Consider the following 12,903-nt stretch of genomic DNA (forward strand, 5'->3'; position numbering starts at 1 on the left):
AGTTCATTAACGATTTGCTTTATTAACAGGATGATTCATTTCCTTATTCTTTACTCTTCATAGAGTAAGTCACATCTTCCTTGGGCTCATTCTCTCAACTTGAACTGGCACTTGCAAGTTGGATACCCACAGGGGCAATTGCTATTTCAAGTACTAGGGGTGATCCTATGGGTGGGTAAGCTCTAAACACCAAAGCTCACCAGCCCCCCCATTGATAGATTTTCCCCTTAACAACCAGCTAGTAGACTAAATTAGCTTTTAGATAAAGCATTTACTCAAATGGCACAGCAAGAACAGTAGTTACAAAACATCTCCCAAAAAAATCTGGGATTTACTCTTCCACAAATTCACAGAGACAAACAGACATGAACTTAAAATACAGTATGGTGAGGCACATATATAGAGAGAACATATGTAGCCAAGGAAATCCACAATTCTGGAATACAAAGGATTTCATGTCCTTTCTTTTTCCAGAGTCCTCAAGAAATTCTCTGCAGGGCAGGGCATTAGTAGCAGTGATGAGTCACTTCACTGCTTGGCTGGTTCTTCCTAGGGTACAACATCTCCATTGGATGGGCTGTTCAGGTATGCTTGCCACTCACAGGGTAAGGTGTCTTGGATGGATAGCTCAATTTGTTGCTAGATTTAGTCAACTAGTTTGCTGTTGAGCCAGCTCCTTACTGGGATTATGTACTGACCTGCACAAGTCTCTTTCTTGGCCACTGGGCAGCTGCTGTCAGTCTGGTCTGGGTAGGGTGTTTGGCTGCTGTGTTCTTTACAGGATGTGGCATCTGCTAGACAGGTCAAAAGGGTGTTCTGATTCAATTTCTGGCTCAAATCAGAATTCTCAGTGAGGAACCACACCTTAATTTATAAAGATCAACCAGTTCACCTCCCAGATCTCAGTTGGGATTTCATGCAGCTCGGTAGCTCCAGACAAAGGCAAGGAGTTGTTTGTATTTATGCAAATCTCAGGATCTTCCTAAACCGTAGAGTGCTTTTATACTTCAATGTTCCTGTCTTACCCAGCTTCCAACCTTCAGCTTTGTTGAAGTCCAATAGGGTAGGCTCCTTACAACAGGATCAGATTTAGAACTAGAAGTTTCTTCTCGTTCTTCCTTCAAGTTCATCTAATCAACCATTTAATAGATGAGAAATCTGAAGTTCAAAGAGGCTTACCTTAAGGCTTTGCCTAAGGTAACACACATAGGAGGTAGCAGAGCTGGGATTTTTTAATCCACTACTCTGGACTCCAAATCCAACTTTCCATTGCACTGATTGAGACTGAAGCTCCTGGACTGAGGGAAGGCCTGGATGACTCCAGAATGGTGTAGAGTATGAACTTAAAGTCTATTTGATCCCATACATAGTCCCTCCTTCAATATTGTTCAGGCTGTTGGCCACACAGTCCTCATTGTAGACGTTCCACTGAACCACATTCGAGTGTCCAGCTCAGAGACATTCCAGCTACCACTTCCAACTTCCCTTCTTTTCCTGGTGGTAGTTACTGCCCCAATTGTGTTTCCCTACCAGTTACTGTGGGAGGGATGGATGGGGTCCTTTGGAAAGTCTGTGTATATATCTATATGGATGCATATCTGTCTCTCTATATAAGTATTAGAGTATCCAAAAGCTGGAATGAGGCACTGAACTTTGCCCAGTGTGAGTATCCAATTGTAAATAAAGGCAGTTGCCTCTTCAGTCCCATCCACTTGGATGGTGCCCAGAAGCTTCTTCCTTTTTATTAATTAAATCTTTGCCTTGGCAATAAATCTATTACCCTTAACACTCAAGCATTATGCTATGGGGCAATCTATATATCATCTGCATATCATTCATCACCTCTAGAGGATCCTATCGTGGGGAACTACCTGCTGTTCCTCTTCCTTGCCCACCAGCACTCCCAGAAGGCTTCTTGAGTATGAAGCTCTGGTAAGTACTGGGCTGTGGGCAAGAGAGGACAAAGACCTTGCTTTCAAGATTTAGGGAGTCCTCTTTCAAACACAGACACACAACACAATCACTCTTTTCTGAGTGTGAGTTGCTAGGGCTCCAGATCCAAACCTGACCAGTAACTGGGGTTAAAGAATCTCAAAGAAGCTGAATTTACAGAAAGAAGGCCTGCTGGACTTGAATGGGAAATGAAAAGGAGATGGCAGTGTTTCTTAGAGAAAGGAAGTGATACTTTGATGACTAAGTACACTCCCATCCACACCCAGTCTGGATTCACTTTAGAGCCCAGGAGACTCAGTATGGGGGAAGGGAATGGAAGAGAGACAGGGAGAGGGAGAGATAGGAGATAGTCCCATGTGGTTAAGGGAAAAGGGAAAATGGAGCTCAAGACTTAAAGCCCATTCTGCCTCATCTAGCCTGGGTGCCTGACCCCAGGGAGGGGGTAGGTCCTATCTTTTAACTTTTGAAAACAGGAACATTTATCTGTGACTTCCTATGGCTGATCCTTAAGACCAGGATCTGTAGCATTTTTTCCTGGGTCAACCTTGCCTAGCTCAAAAAGGACCCTTAACACCTCCCTACACAGATGAAGCTTGTTTTCCGCAGAAGGAACATGAGTTTACTTGTGGGTAAACCTGGGCACTAAGAGTATACGTATTGGGGGAAGGCACCTGACCTGGGGATGAAGGTACAGTGGAGAAGACAGAGGACCTAGCAAAGGTACACCCTAAAGATTCTCCATTATGCTCAGGTTTCTACTCTCAGTCCTTCCCTATCTGAAATGGACCCTGGTGTAGACAGGAGAAGAAAAAGGGGAAAGAATAAAGGCAGAAAAGGGTTAAAGGTCTCTTGGAGAAAAGGCAACAATATCATGTTTTCCCCTCATTGGTCCTGAGATGGTGAAGGGAGGGGCAGAGGTGTGTTTCTGGGAAATGGGGGGGCCTAGGGCAAGGCACAAGGCAGTGACTGCCTATGGGGAGTAAACAGATGGCTGATCCCTCATTGCCAGCTTTGAGGGAGGGGCTGGCAGAAATCACAGTGTTAGGTCCCTCCCTTAGTTGGTGTCTCATTTTCAAGGTTTCAAACTTGAAGGTGTTGGATGGGTAGCTAGGCAGCCCCAGCCATATCACCCCTGGGCACCACATGGCATTGGAGAAAAAAAAGCTGTGGATGGCACCAATTGGCTCTTCCCCATGAGTTCCAAGGGGTTAAATATGGCCTCAATCTCCCCTCCCCAGAGTGGGGATGGTGTGAGGAGGAGAAGACAATCACTGAGGGGCCTAACAGTGGGGCCCCAATCAGATCTTCCACTGCTATAGGGTATCAGATGAACCCGGCTTGGCTACAGTTGCTGGAGGCCCCTCCTTCAGCATACACTAAACACAGAGGGAGCTTGACTTCTGTACTTCTCATGGAATGTCTTGAGGATGGGAACAAGCTTCTCAAAGGTTGGGCGAAAGGAGGCCTCAGATTCCCAGCAACTCTTCATGAGGGCATAGATCTGCCAGGGAGAGAATGTGGGTAAAGAAGAGAGAGCTTTAGGCTCCATGTTTTCAGGTGGGGCTCATCTTGCAGAGTTTGGGAGCATGGGGGGCTATGTCCTGGCCTACAAGAGGGTTCAGGAAGATTCTACACCCACCGAGGTTGGCAAGACCTTTCCTCCTATTGTCTAGGGTCTTGTTGGTGAACCTATGGTCACATGTGCTGGAGGGGGCTGCTCCCTTCCCCTTCTCCACTCATGCCATTTCTCATATCACCCTCCCCTCTGTCCAACCCAATGGGAGTGCTTCCTCTCTCCCCTGTCTGGGGTAAGGAGATGCCTCACATGCAGCATGAAGGTTGCCATTTTGGCACTCAGTCTCTAAAAGGTTCGACATCACTGGTCTAGAGTTACTGAGGTAGATATTCTGTAATCAGTCACCACAAGCACAAGGAAAACTCAAATGATAGTGGAGGAGGGGCACACAGAAAAGGGTTGAAATCTCCAAGAATCTTCAGCAGTGGTGATGGGTTCATATCTTAGTATAAGGGAGGGTCATTAGTAAAGAGAACTTACCTCAGAGGGACAATCCTTGGGACAAGGCAGTCTCTGACCTCTCTCTAGCAAGTCAATAAGCCTCAGCACAGTCATCTGGCCCTGGGTGACCCCAATCATTTCAATGAATTTCTGAACAGAGAAAGGGAAAAGAGGAGCTGTCACACAGGTGGCTGCTGCTCTGAACTATAGGGGGGAAGGGTTCAAGGCCAGGCTCTCACCAAGGGGGGACTCTGATTGTAGTCACAGCGGGTCAGCAGCTCATAGAGGGTGACCCCAAAGGACCAGACATCTGAAGCATAGTAGAACTTAGATTCCTTGAGACACTCCATGGCATACCTAGGGGATATTGGGGATGTTACTCAGGCCCCTGGGAGGGGAAGATGGGAGGTACCCAGTAGGTATGGGAAAAGGAGAGGAGAAAGACACAGGGAACCTAGTGGTAAAACAAAGGTGGTAGTTCTATCAACCCCAGCCCCCTTCCAACCCCCTCCCTCCCAAAAAAACCCTCCCATACTCTTAGGCATGAGAATGGTGGCAGCATGTGGTATTAATCCCCCTGTCTATGCCCCTGGTCACCAGAAGACAGGGCTGTCTCCATCTTCCCGGACACAGTAGTAATCACGGCCCTCTGGCACAGCCTTGGCCAGGCCAAAGTCCCCAATCTTGATAATGTTGTCATTCTCCAGAAGGACATTTCGGGCTGCCAGGTCTCGATGGATGTAGTGTTGGGAATGGAGGTAGGCCATGCCCTAGAGGATAGGGAGTGTCACCAGAAGCTGGGGGCACAGGGTCCTCAGTCCCCCAACTACCTCAACCTTGCAGTGCCTCACCTCACAGATCTGCTGAGCAAACAGCAGAATCTGGGCCAGCCCCAAACTATGTTTGGGCAGGTAGTCCCTCAAGCTGCCCAATGGCACATACTCCATGATCAGCTGGACAATCTTCTCCCCTGCAAAACCCATCCCAGGAAAAGGATATGAGGGAAAAGGGGAGGTAGAAAAATAGAGGGAAAAGAACACTGAATTGATTCAAATCCTGGTGTGATACTGGGCAAATCCCAATCTCTCTTGACTTTAATTCCCTCAACAATACAATGAGGGGGTTAGAACAGATGATTTCTAAGAGTTCAGATCCAGCTTCTGTCTTACAGGGTATGGGAACTTGGGCAAACCTCTTCCATTTTATGGGTCATCTGTAAACGAAGGGGTGGGTCTAGAGCAGTGGTTCCCAAGCTCCCTTTCCAGAAAAAATATAACTTATCCCCCTGGAAATTAATTTTTAAAAAATTTTTATAGCAATTAATAGGAAAGATAAATGCACCTGTGGCCATCACCGCCCCCCTGGATCGCTGCAGCACCCACCAGGGGGCGGTGGTGCCCACTTTTGGAATCACTGGTCTAGAGTGTCTAACACTCTTTTCCAGTCTTAGAGCACATCATCCAAAGGCTAAGTTTCCAGGGAAATCCCCTCCTCAGGCCACATCCAGGGTTATCCTTGCTCCCTGACCTTGGTCACTGCAGCAGCCCTTGTACTTGACGATGTGTTCATGGTAGAGTGTCCGAAGGATCTCAATCTCCCGTTGCCAGCTGCTTAAGAGTTGGGAACTGCAGCCTGCCTTGAGAGACTTCACAGCCACCATCTCACCTGTCCCATCATTAGTTGGGTCATAGCAATAGAGGCTCACTTTGCCAAAGTGGCCCTGAGGTTAGGGAAGAAAGGAGGGAAGGACCATGAGGACAAGCTCCAGGCATGGCTGTACCAGGTCAGGGGCCCTTGCAGCCCTTGGCCCTTATCTACATATGTAAGCCCCCTTCCCACCCATTCCCTACAGACCTCTCCCAGGTCTCGGATCTTCTTTAGGTAGCGCTTCTGAAAAACGGTGGGGTCTGAGGCTGGGAACTCTGGGCTCATAGTGGTGATGTTAATGAGATCTGGAAGAGATCATGGACCCATGGAGAAGGGGTCCAAGAGAGGCAGGGACAAAACTATAGCATGTAAGCTCCCTGGGCTCTCCACTCCACCACCCCAATCTTGGGCCTAGATGGGCCTGTCGGTCGGGGGTCCCAAGAACAGCCTTTAGTTGTCACAAGTAAGAGTCAAAGTCCCTATCCAATCAGGCAGAAGCCATATCTCCTCTTGGATAGGAGGATTTTAAGTGACAGGACAATGGATCTTCTTTTGTGGCTTCCCAAGTGTAATTGGGTATGACTGGTCCTTAGTAGATGCTTTATCTAATGAGTATGAATATCAGCATTGGGGAAATCGAGCCTGGGAGAAACAGAAATAATCAAGAATCAGGGAAGAGGGCACAAGTAGCAGAGAGTCAACCTTACTTTGGGGCTGCAGTTGAGTGAGGTCACGAAGGATGGTTCGGAAGGAAGGTCGCTGGTTGGCCTCATAGGTAAGGCACTGGCTGATGAGTGTGGCCAACTCCTTGCATGAGGGCTCCTGGAGTCGATGCTTTTTCTCATAAAAGCGCTCCTTCTGTAGGTTGAGGGTGAGAAATTGGGTGAAAGGCTCAGCCCCTGGCACAGCTGAAGTCCAGGTTCCATTTTATCCTATCTTGTGATGACTCAGAAATATCCTAGATGATTGAGGATGGGGTGGGCATAAGGGAGATCATAGTAGATAGCATGACTGTGAAGATGGGTGAAGCAATAACTGTGAGGGGGCAAGGGGTCATACCTCAGAAGGGGTACGACCCTGGAGGGGTGCTTCTCCATCAAAGCAGATCTCTAGAAGGGTTGTTCCAAAGCTCCACTTGTCAGCAGCTGTACTGAGGCCAGTCCCACTGGGTACACACTCAGGAGCGATCCAGGGAATTCGCTCTACCCTTTCTGGAGAGAAAGGGCCAGAGGTCAGAGCTTGGGAGGTGGGCACTAGCCTGGGGGCAATGACTCTTCCATCCCAGACCCCATCATCCTCACCCTCCCTGGAGAGAGCAGTGACGCTGACTCCAGGATCACTGAGCTTGATGAAGGGTTGAGTGCCATCCCCAAGGCCACGCCTTGCCAACAGGATGTTCTTGGCACAGACATTACCATGAACCAGGTTTTTATCCTCCTAAAGAGTGATATCAGGAGGAGAGTGTCATTCTCTAGGCCCCACAGGACACAAGTATAGAGGTAGCAACTTACACATGACATGCATATAGGACACATCTCACACAGAGTCTATGTTTATGGTTTCTGATTGGGTTTCCAAGTTGGAGAGATCCTAAAAGGCCTTCATAACAACCAATTCTGCATTGGCTCCTACTTGCCCAGCCCCTACTCCACTGGCACTCCCATTCCCTAGGCCAGGCACCTACTAGGTAGCTGAGAGCACTGGCAAGCTGCTGGGCCACAGTAATCTTCCAGGCCACAGGCACATGGCCCTTCTCCCGGCGGAGACATACATCCAATGGTCCATGCTCTACATATTCTGCCACCATGATATCTATAATGGAAGAGACCAAATACTCACATCTAGAGGCAGTTTAGGCCAAAGGAATATCAGAGCCTTTGGAGACAGAAGTTCAAGAACCAGAGAGAGGAAAAGTGGATAGGAGAGGAGAAGAAATAATATACTCACTCTCAGAGCCTCGGACACAAACACCATGGACGAAGGCCAGGTGGATGTGGGAGACCTGGCTCATTAGGCTGGCTGTCTCAAAAAATGCCTGGAGAAGGTAGAACAGGGATGCATAGGGAATATGCACCATCAAACAGGAGATGCCTGTACACATGATGTTTCTCCCATTCCCCTCTTACCAGGGCAATATCACGGTGACTCGGGTCCAGCACTTTCAATACTACTCGAAGCTCCCGATGGTTGTTGTTGGGTTCTGAGGGAGTGTTTTCTTCTTCTTCATCTTCAGCTTCCATTCCACCCCCCACATGCAGGAGTCCCTCATAAATATTCGTCCGGGTACCCTGGCCCAGGTGAGCCAACTGAAGTGTGACAGGATGGGAAGAAGGGGAGATACAACATCAGTACAAAGACAGAACAGTCTATCCAACTCAAACCAGGGGCCTTAACTCCATGAAAACTCTTTTTGTCTACCCTGTCACCCAAACCCAGAGTAAGAGTTCCAGACATGGAGGAGCAAGTGTCCCAACAAGGCATCTTGGGTGTCCTAAGAAAGAGGCCTTAGATCCACCTGAGTGATTTCATCCTTTCGGATCTGGTAGAAGCTGAGCTGGGATAAGTTGAGTGGTTTGGGGCCCTCCTTAGGACGATGCCGAGTGATGATCAGGTTGGAGATTTCTGGGAGAAAATAGGGGTGAAGAGATATAATTAAGTCAGAAACCTTATCTAGTCTTTCGTCAGGAGAAGCTTTAAGAATGGGAAGTTTCCAAATGTTCCTACAGAGAAGCAGCCCCCTCCCTCCTCAGCTTATGATGGGGGTAAAGTCTTTGTGCCCAAGGAACCTAGTCACATTCCCCCAGCACATATGCCTGTCCTTCTTCCTGCCTGTGGCTGTACCTCCTGCTCGAGGAAGGCAACATTTGCTGAGGGTGAAGCTTTCTAGGCTGGATCCAGGACCAGAGCCAGAGCTGGATCGAAGTGTGCAGCCCTGCAAGGCGGTTGTGAGCTCACGAACGCTGGAAAAGGTTTGATCCCAGCCTTCTAGCTGGAATGTCAGGCCCCGCTCTTCAATACGGAACTGTTTGTAACGGAGACCCTGTCCCTGTAGAAGCATTGAAGAGTGAACAATCCCGCACACCAGGGAAAGGGTGAACAGGTACCCATATTCCCTGAACTGTGAGGCTTTTTTTTAAAATTTTTTTTTTTTTTAATTTTAAACCCTTAACTTCTGTGTATTGACTTATAGGTGGAAGAGTGGTAAGGGTAGGCAATGGGGGTCAAGTGACTTGCCCAGAGTCACACAGCTGGGAAGTGTCTGAGGCCGGATTTGAACCTAGGACCTCCTGTCTCTAGGCTGGCTCTCAATCTACTGAGCTACCCAGCTGCCCCTGTCAGGCTTTTACCTGGTCCTTCCGGGCCACAGTCAGGATGAGGCGGTGGAAGTCAAAGGAACTCCAGCGGATAAGGTAGAGACCATCTTCTACTTCCTCCCGCTTCAGTTTGGACAATACATAAGTCTCCCTGGAACATTGGAAAATAAAGAGATTGAGGAAGCAAACAAGATCTGGATAAACAAGATCTTTCTCTCTGCCCCATGGGCTTTGTATTAGTCCTCATACTTCCATAGTGACACAACCATACACTGACAAAGTGAAAGTTACACAAAAGACAGTCATACACACACATGCCAATACACTCACTGCAGGGGCCCATGGATGCCATTCTGAATGCTCATCACCAGTCTGGGGGGGGCCACGTCATGGCACAGGTAGTGGCTGGAGTCTGCTGTCAGTCTGAAGTAGCCATCTATCAGGGATACCAGGGAAAGAGCCACCATAGGTGAAGGGAGAGTCAGTTCCTGGGGATAGAGGGAAGAACTTAGCAGGCTTTTTCCCATTAGAACTATCCTTCCTCCCTTTAGTAGTCCCACTCTAGGCCTTCCTGGTCCGCCTCCCCTGCTCTAGCCCCACCAGGCACTTGTTGTCTTGACGATGGATGCTGACGTTGTTCTCCTTGACCACAACATGAGTGATATCTTGGAAGTCACAAAAATATGTCCAGGAAGGGTCTTTCTTTTCAGTGGGCAGTTGGCTCTGCTTCTGGCTCTCTGCCTGCCAGGCCTTGGACTTCTTACCAAAGGAGCTTCGGGGGCGGTTAATTTCCAATTCAGAGTCCTGAAAATCAGTCATGTATAGATGAGAGCATTGCCCCTTCTCACCTCAGGCTCTCTAGGGTGAGGGGAGTTTGAAGACCCTAAAGGGCAGCCCTCCACATGTCTGCTCACCTTGCCTTGAAGAAGCCTCCAATGGATACCATTTGTACCCATTACTAGAACTTCATGGGTAGGAGCCTGAGCATCAAGGGAGAGAGTGGCTCCTGCTGGAACGGCAGGTGTTTGTCCACTGCTGTTGACATAGCACAGCTCCCTTTCAGCCTCTGTAGGTAATGCTAAGGTCAGGGCAAGAAATCGCTCAGCACCAAATCGTGGGGCTAGCTGCTCCAGAGTAGCCAGGTATTTGAACATAATGTCCTGCTCACTAAGACGCCCTGGACCCACTGTCTGCAGATGGAATCGCCGCGTAAACTTCTGGAAGACAGTCCTCAGGCGGAATTTAGTCAGGAAATTGTTCTGTTGGATTTGTCGACTGAAGGATCGTGGGATGCAGTCTTTGAAGCTGAAGTAGGGAGAATGGGTGGAGGACAAGCAGAGGATGAAGGAAGGAAAAGGGTGAATGGGATTTGAGGGGCTTTAAATAAGCCTTCCCCACTCCAGTCTTTTGTGCACATGACTACCACAAGCCCCAAGTACTTTTTCTTCCAGCCTCAAAGGATTCTCACTTTGCTAAGTGATATATTTCATCAGTCCCAACATTTAGCACTTTCTCAGTAGACCCACTGCCCAGGGGGCCAACAGGCCTCATTCAAAGTTCCTTAATCAGGTAATATACTTACTGCCCTATATAGGGATAGTTCTTGCTCTAATTCACTGCATATACAGTTTCTTATACCAGAACACTCACTCTAGTTCTCCATCAATCTAAATCTGTCTTTTAGGACAAATTGACCTCTCATCGCTTCTTTCAGGCAACCTTCTCTGCCTATAGCCCACATATGTTTACTCTCCTCAAAGTGTTTCAGGTATATGGCTGAGTTGCCCAAGACCTAGGGAATGGGTCTTACATATATTCTGTCTCTCTGCTGGCCAGGGCATACTTACTGACTGACTGACACCCTGAGGGGCCCCTAGTGTGTCCTGGGCCAGTTACCTGGTCTTCCTCACCACCTCTTCCAGGGGGACACCATGCTGCAGGGCAAGGTGGGAAAGGTGCAGCACAGCCATGCCAAGGCTCTCATTCTTGAAGTGATGTATCTCTGCTTCACTGTGTAGGTCCCAAAGTGAGGCAACATCATTGACAAACTCAAACTTTCCCTGGGGACACAAGATAGGGTAAAATGAATAATCCTGAAGGATATTCTCATGCGCTCCCTCCTTCTCCTACCCACCCCGTCCAGTGAGGGTCCTGGCCACTTGTGTGCACAGCTCTTAAGAGAAAAAGACACATAAAAGTCTGGCAAAACAGTTCCAAAAAGCTGATTCCTGTAGTGTCTCCAGGAAATAATACCTTGGGGCTTTCCCACCCATTCCCCCAGACTTGGCCTTCAGAGTATTGCCCCGCTCTTCACCTGTTCAAAGAGATACTCGAAGGAGGCTTTGTCCAGCAAAGCACACCCCTGTCCCATTTGGATCTTATCTTCAGAGACCTCAACATTTCTAGTCATGCTTCGGTATACAGCTGGCTCCTGAGTGTTCAAACCATGCCAGTTTCGGAAGTAATACCTGTAGGGCATAAAGTCTTATCCCATGGCTCTTTGCAAAGGAAATATTTCCTTATTCTGTGTCCACCGTAGTCTATCATCCTAGGGCCTGTATCTGATGGGTGAGGAAGAAACCACCTCTCCCCAAGGGACTGGCTGGTACCTATAGTTCCTACTATCTCTGTGTCTCAGGTCAAGGAAAAGAAATATGACAGAAACCCTCTCCAAACTCTAGTGAATAGGCCCTGGTCTAAATCTATGTCTTTAAGTTTACTACAGTGGCAAAGGAAAGTAGGTGAACCATTGACATACATAGTATGGAACAGTATAGATCCACCGTTCACAATTTTGAAAAAAATTGGCCACCAAAGGAAACTGCTCTCCCAGTCTAGAGCCTCAGATGAGAACCGCTTCTTGAATATTTTCCTAAAGCTTCTATGTGGGGATTTTCCCTGAAAAGACTGCTACTATGAGATCTGCCACTGGGGAAAGGCCTCTGTCATGATCCCATTCCCCAAGTCTAAAGCTCAGGAAGCTGCTGCTGCTACCTTATTCGAAACTGCAGGGTCAGGTTGGTGTCCTTGGTGACCTCAAAAAGGTGGTTAGGAGGCAGCCAGATTTGGGCCTGGGTATCATATAATGCAAAGAGATTGTAGCAGAGTGGGGTGATCCCTAGAAGCAGAAAGAAGATAGATAAGGGCATTAGAGTTTTACACTATGGGCACACACATGTACCCCTTGTGAACTTGCCCTAGCCTCTAGAAGTTAGAAATAGACCTCATCAAGACATTATTCTCTTTCTCCCCTCTCCCACCCTAATATTTTGTTCTTTTCTCAGAGGTAGGCATAGGATAAGGGCAGAAAATTCTAAGGGGCCTAAGTCAAGAAAATAGGTGGTCAACCACGATCCCAGTTGGTGGGAGAATACGGAGGCTGGAGTCAAATCCTATAGGCCTGGTACAAGCACCATAGAACCCTACACAGGACCCAGGTGTTGGGGCTAGTGGTTTTATAATCTTTAGACAAAGACTTCATCTTGGAAAGCCTCTAGAATCCAGGCCCCCTAGGCCATACCACAGGCCACTTCCTGAAAGCACAGATTAGAACAAGTAGATGGAACTACTATACTTCCCCTTCCAAAGGCACTGAGGCCAACTTGGTGGGAAGCTGACTTTTGTTATCCTTCCCAAACTTCCCATCCTACTCTCCTCATTTATCCATTTCATTAAGGTCATATCCTGGAGGAAGAGCTGCTTCTACACAATTCAAAATGACAGTACTTCCTCACCCTTAATCCACTAATTCTTCATCTTAAATCTATCTTTCTACTACCTCAAACACCACTCACCCACTTTCTTTGCAATGTGGATGCAGACTTCCTCTGCGGTCATGGTGCCCTGGTTGTAGGTGACATACTGCTCACCCCCATTGCTCCAATGGAGGAAAATCTTGAGTCCACTACTGCCAGGGTGGACCCAGTCTCCATCGGAGTCATTGTGTCTTGCAGCACAGTGACATAGTGGCAT

General features: G+C 48.0%; 1 protein-coding gene across 1 annotated transcript; it reads right to left on the reverse strand.

The window, feature by feature from the left end:
• Positions 1 to 251: 251 nt before the first annotated feature.
• TYK2 (tyrosine kinase 2) lies at positions 252 to 12,903 on the reverse strand. The gene is made up of 23 exons (XM_044669858.1): positions 12,726 to 12,903; positions 11,926 to 12,049; positions 11,246 to 11,399; positions 10,828 to 10,991; positions 9,846 to 10,236; positions 9,532 to 9,735; positions 9,262 to 9,419; positions 8,965 to 9,082; positions 8,459 to 8,663; positions 8,133 to 8,239; positions 7,744 to 7,923; positions 7,565 to 7,652; positions 7,302 to 7,429; positions 6,919 to 7,054; positions 6,677 to 6,828; positions 6,325 to 6,475; positions 5,825 to 5,922; positions 5,498 to 5,690; positions 4,822 to 4,940; positions 4,568 to 4,740; positions 4,210 to 4,327; positions 4,010 to 4,120; positions 252 to 3,454 (listed from the first exon to the last, which is right to left on the reverse strand). The coding sequence occupies exons 1-23, from the start codon at positions 12,901 to 12,903 to the stop codon at positions 3,320 to 3,322; spliced, it is 3,585 nt and encodes a 1,194-aa protein (XP_044525793.1). The 3' UTR covers positions 252 to 3,319.

This window comes from Gracilinanus agilis, chromosome 1 (genome assembly GCF_016433145.1).
Source record: "Gracilinanus agilis isolate LMUSP501 chromosome 1, AgileGrace, whole genome shotgun sequence".
In the NCBI taxonomy this organism is placed as follows: Eukaryota; Metazoa; Chordata; class Mammalia; order Didelphimorphia; family Didelphidae; genus Gracilinanus; species Gracilinanus agilis.

Bases quoted from the DNA above. Each gene is read 5' to 3' on its own strand.
- TYK2 (XM_044669858.1), bottom strand. From the start codon at position 12,903: ATGCCACTATGTCACTGTGCTGCAAGACACAATGACTCCGATGGAGAC. The intron at 8,664-8,964 runs GTAAAAGCCTGA...ATGCTTCTACAG, and splicing joins CTGTGGCCCGGAAGGACCAG to GGACAGGGTCTCCGTTACAA. The intron at 8,240-8,458 runs GTACAGCCACAG...ATTTTCTCCCAG, and splicing joins TTGCCTTCCTCGAGCAGGAG to AAATCTCCAACCTGATCATC.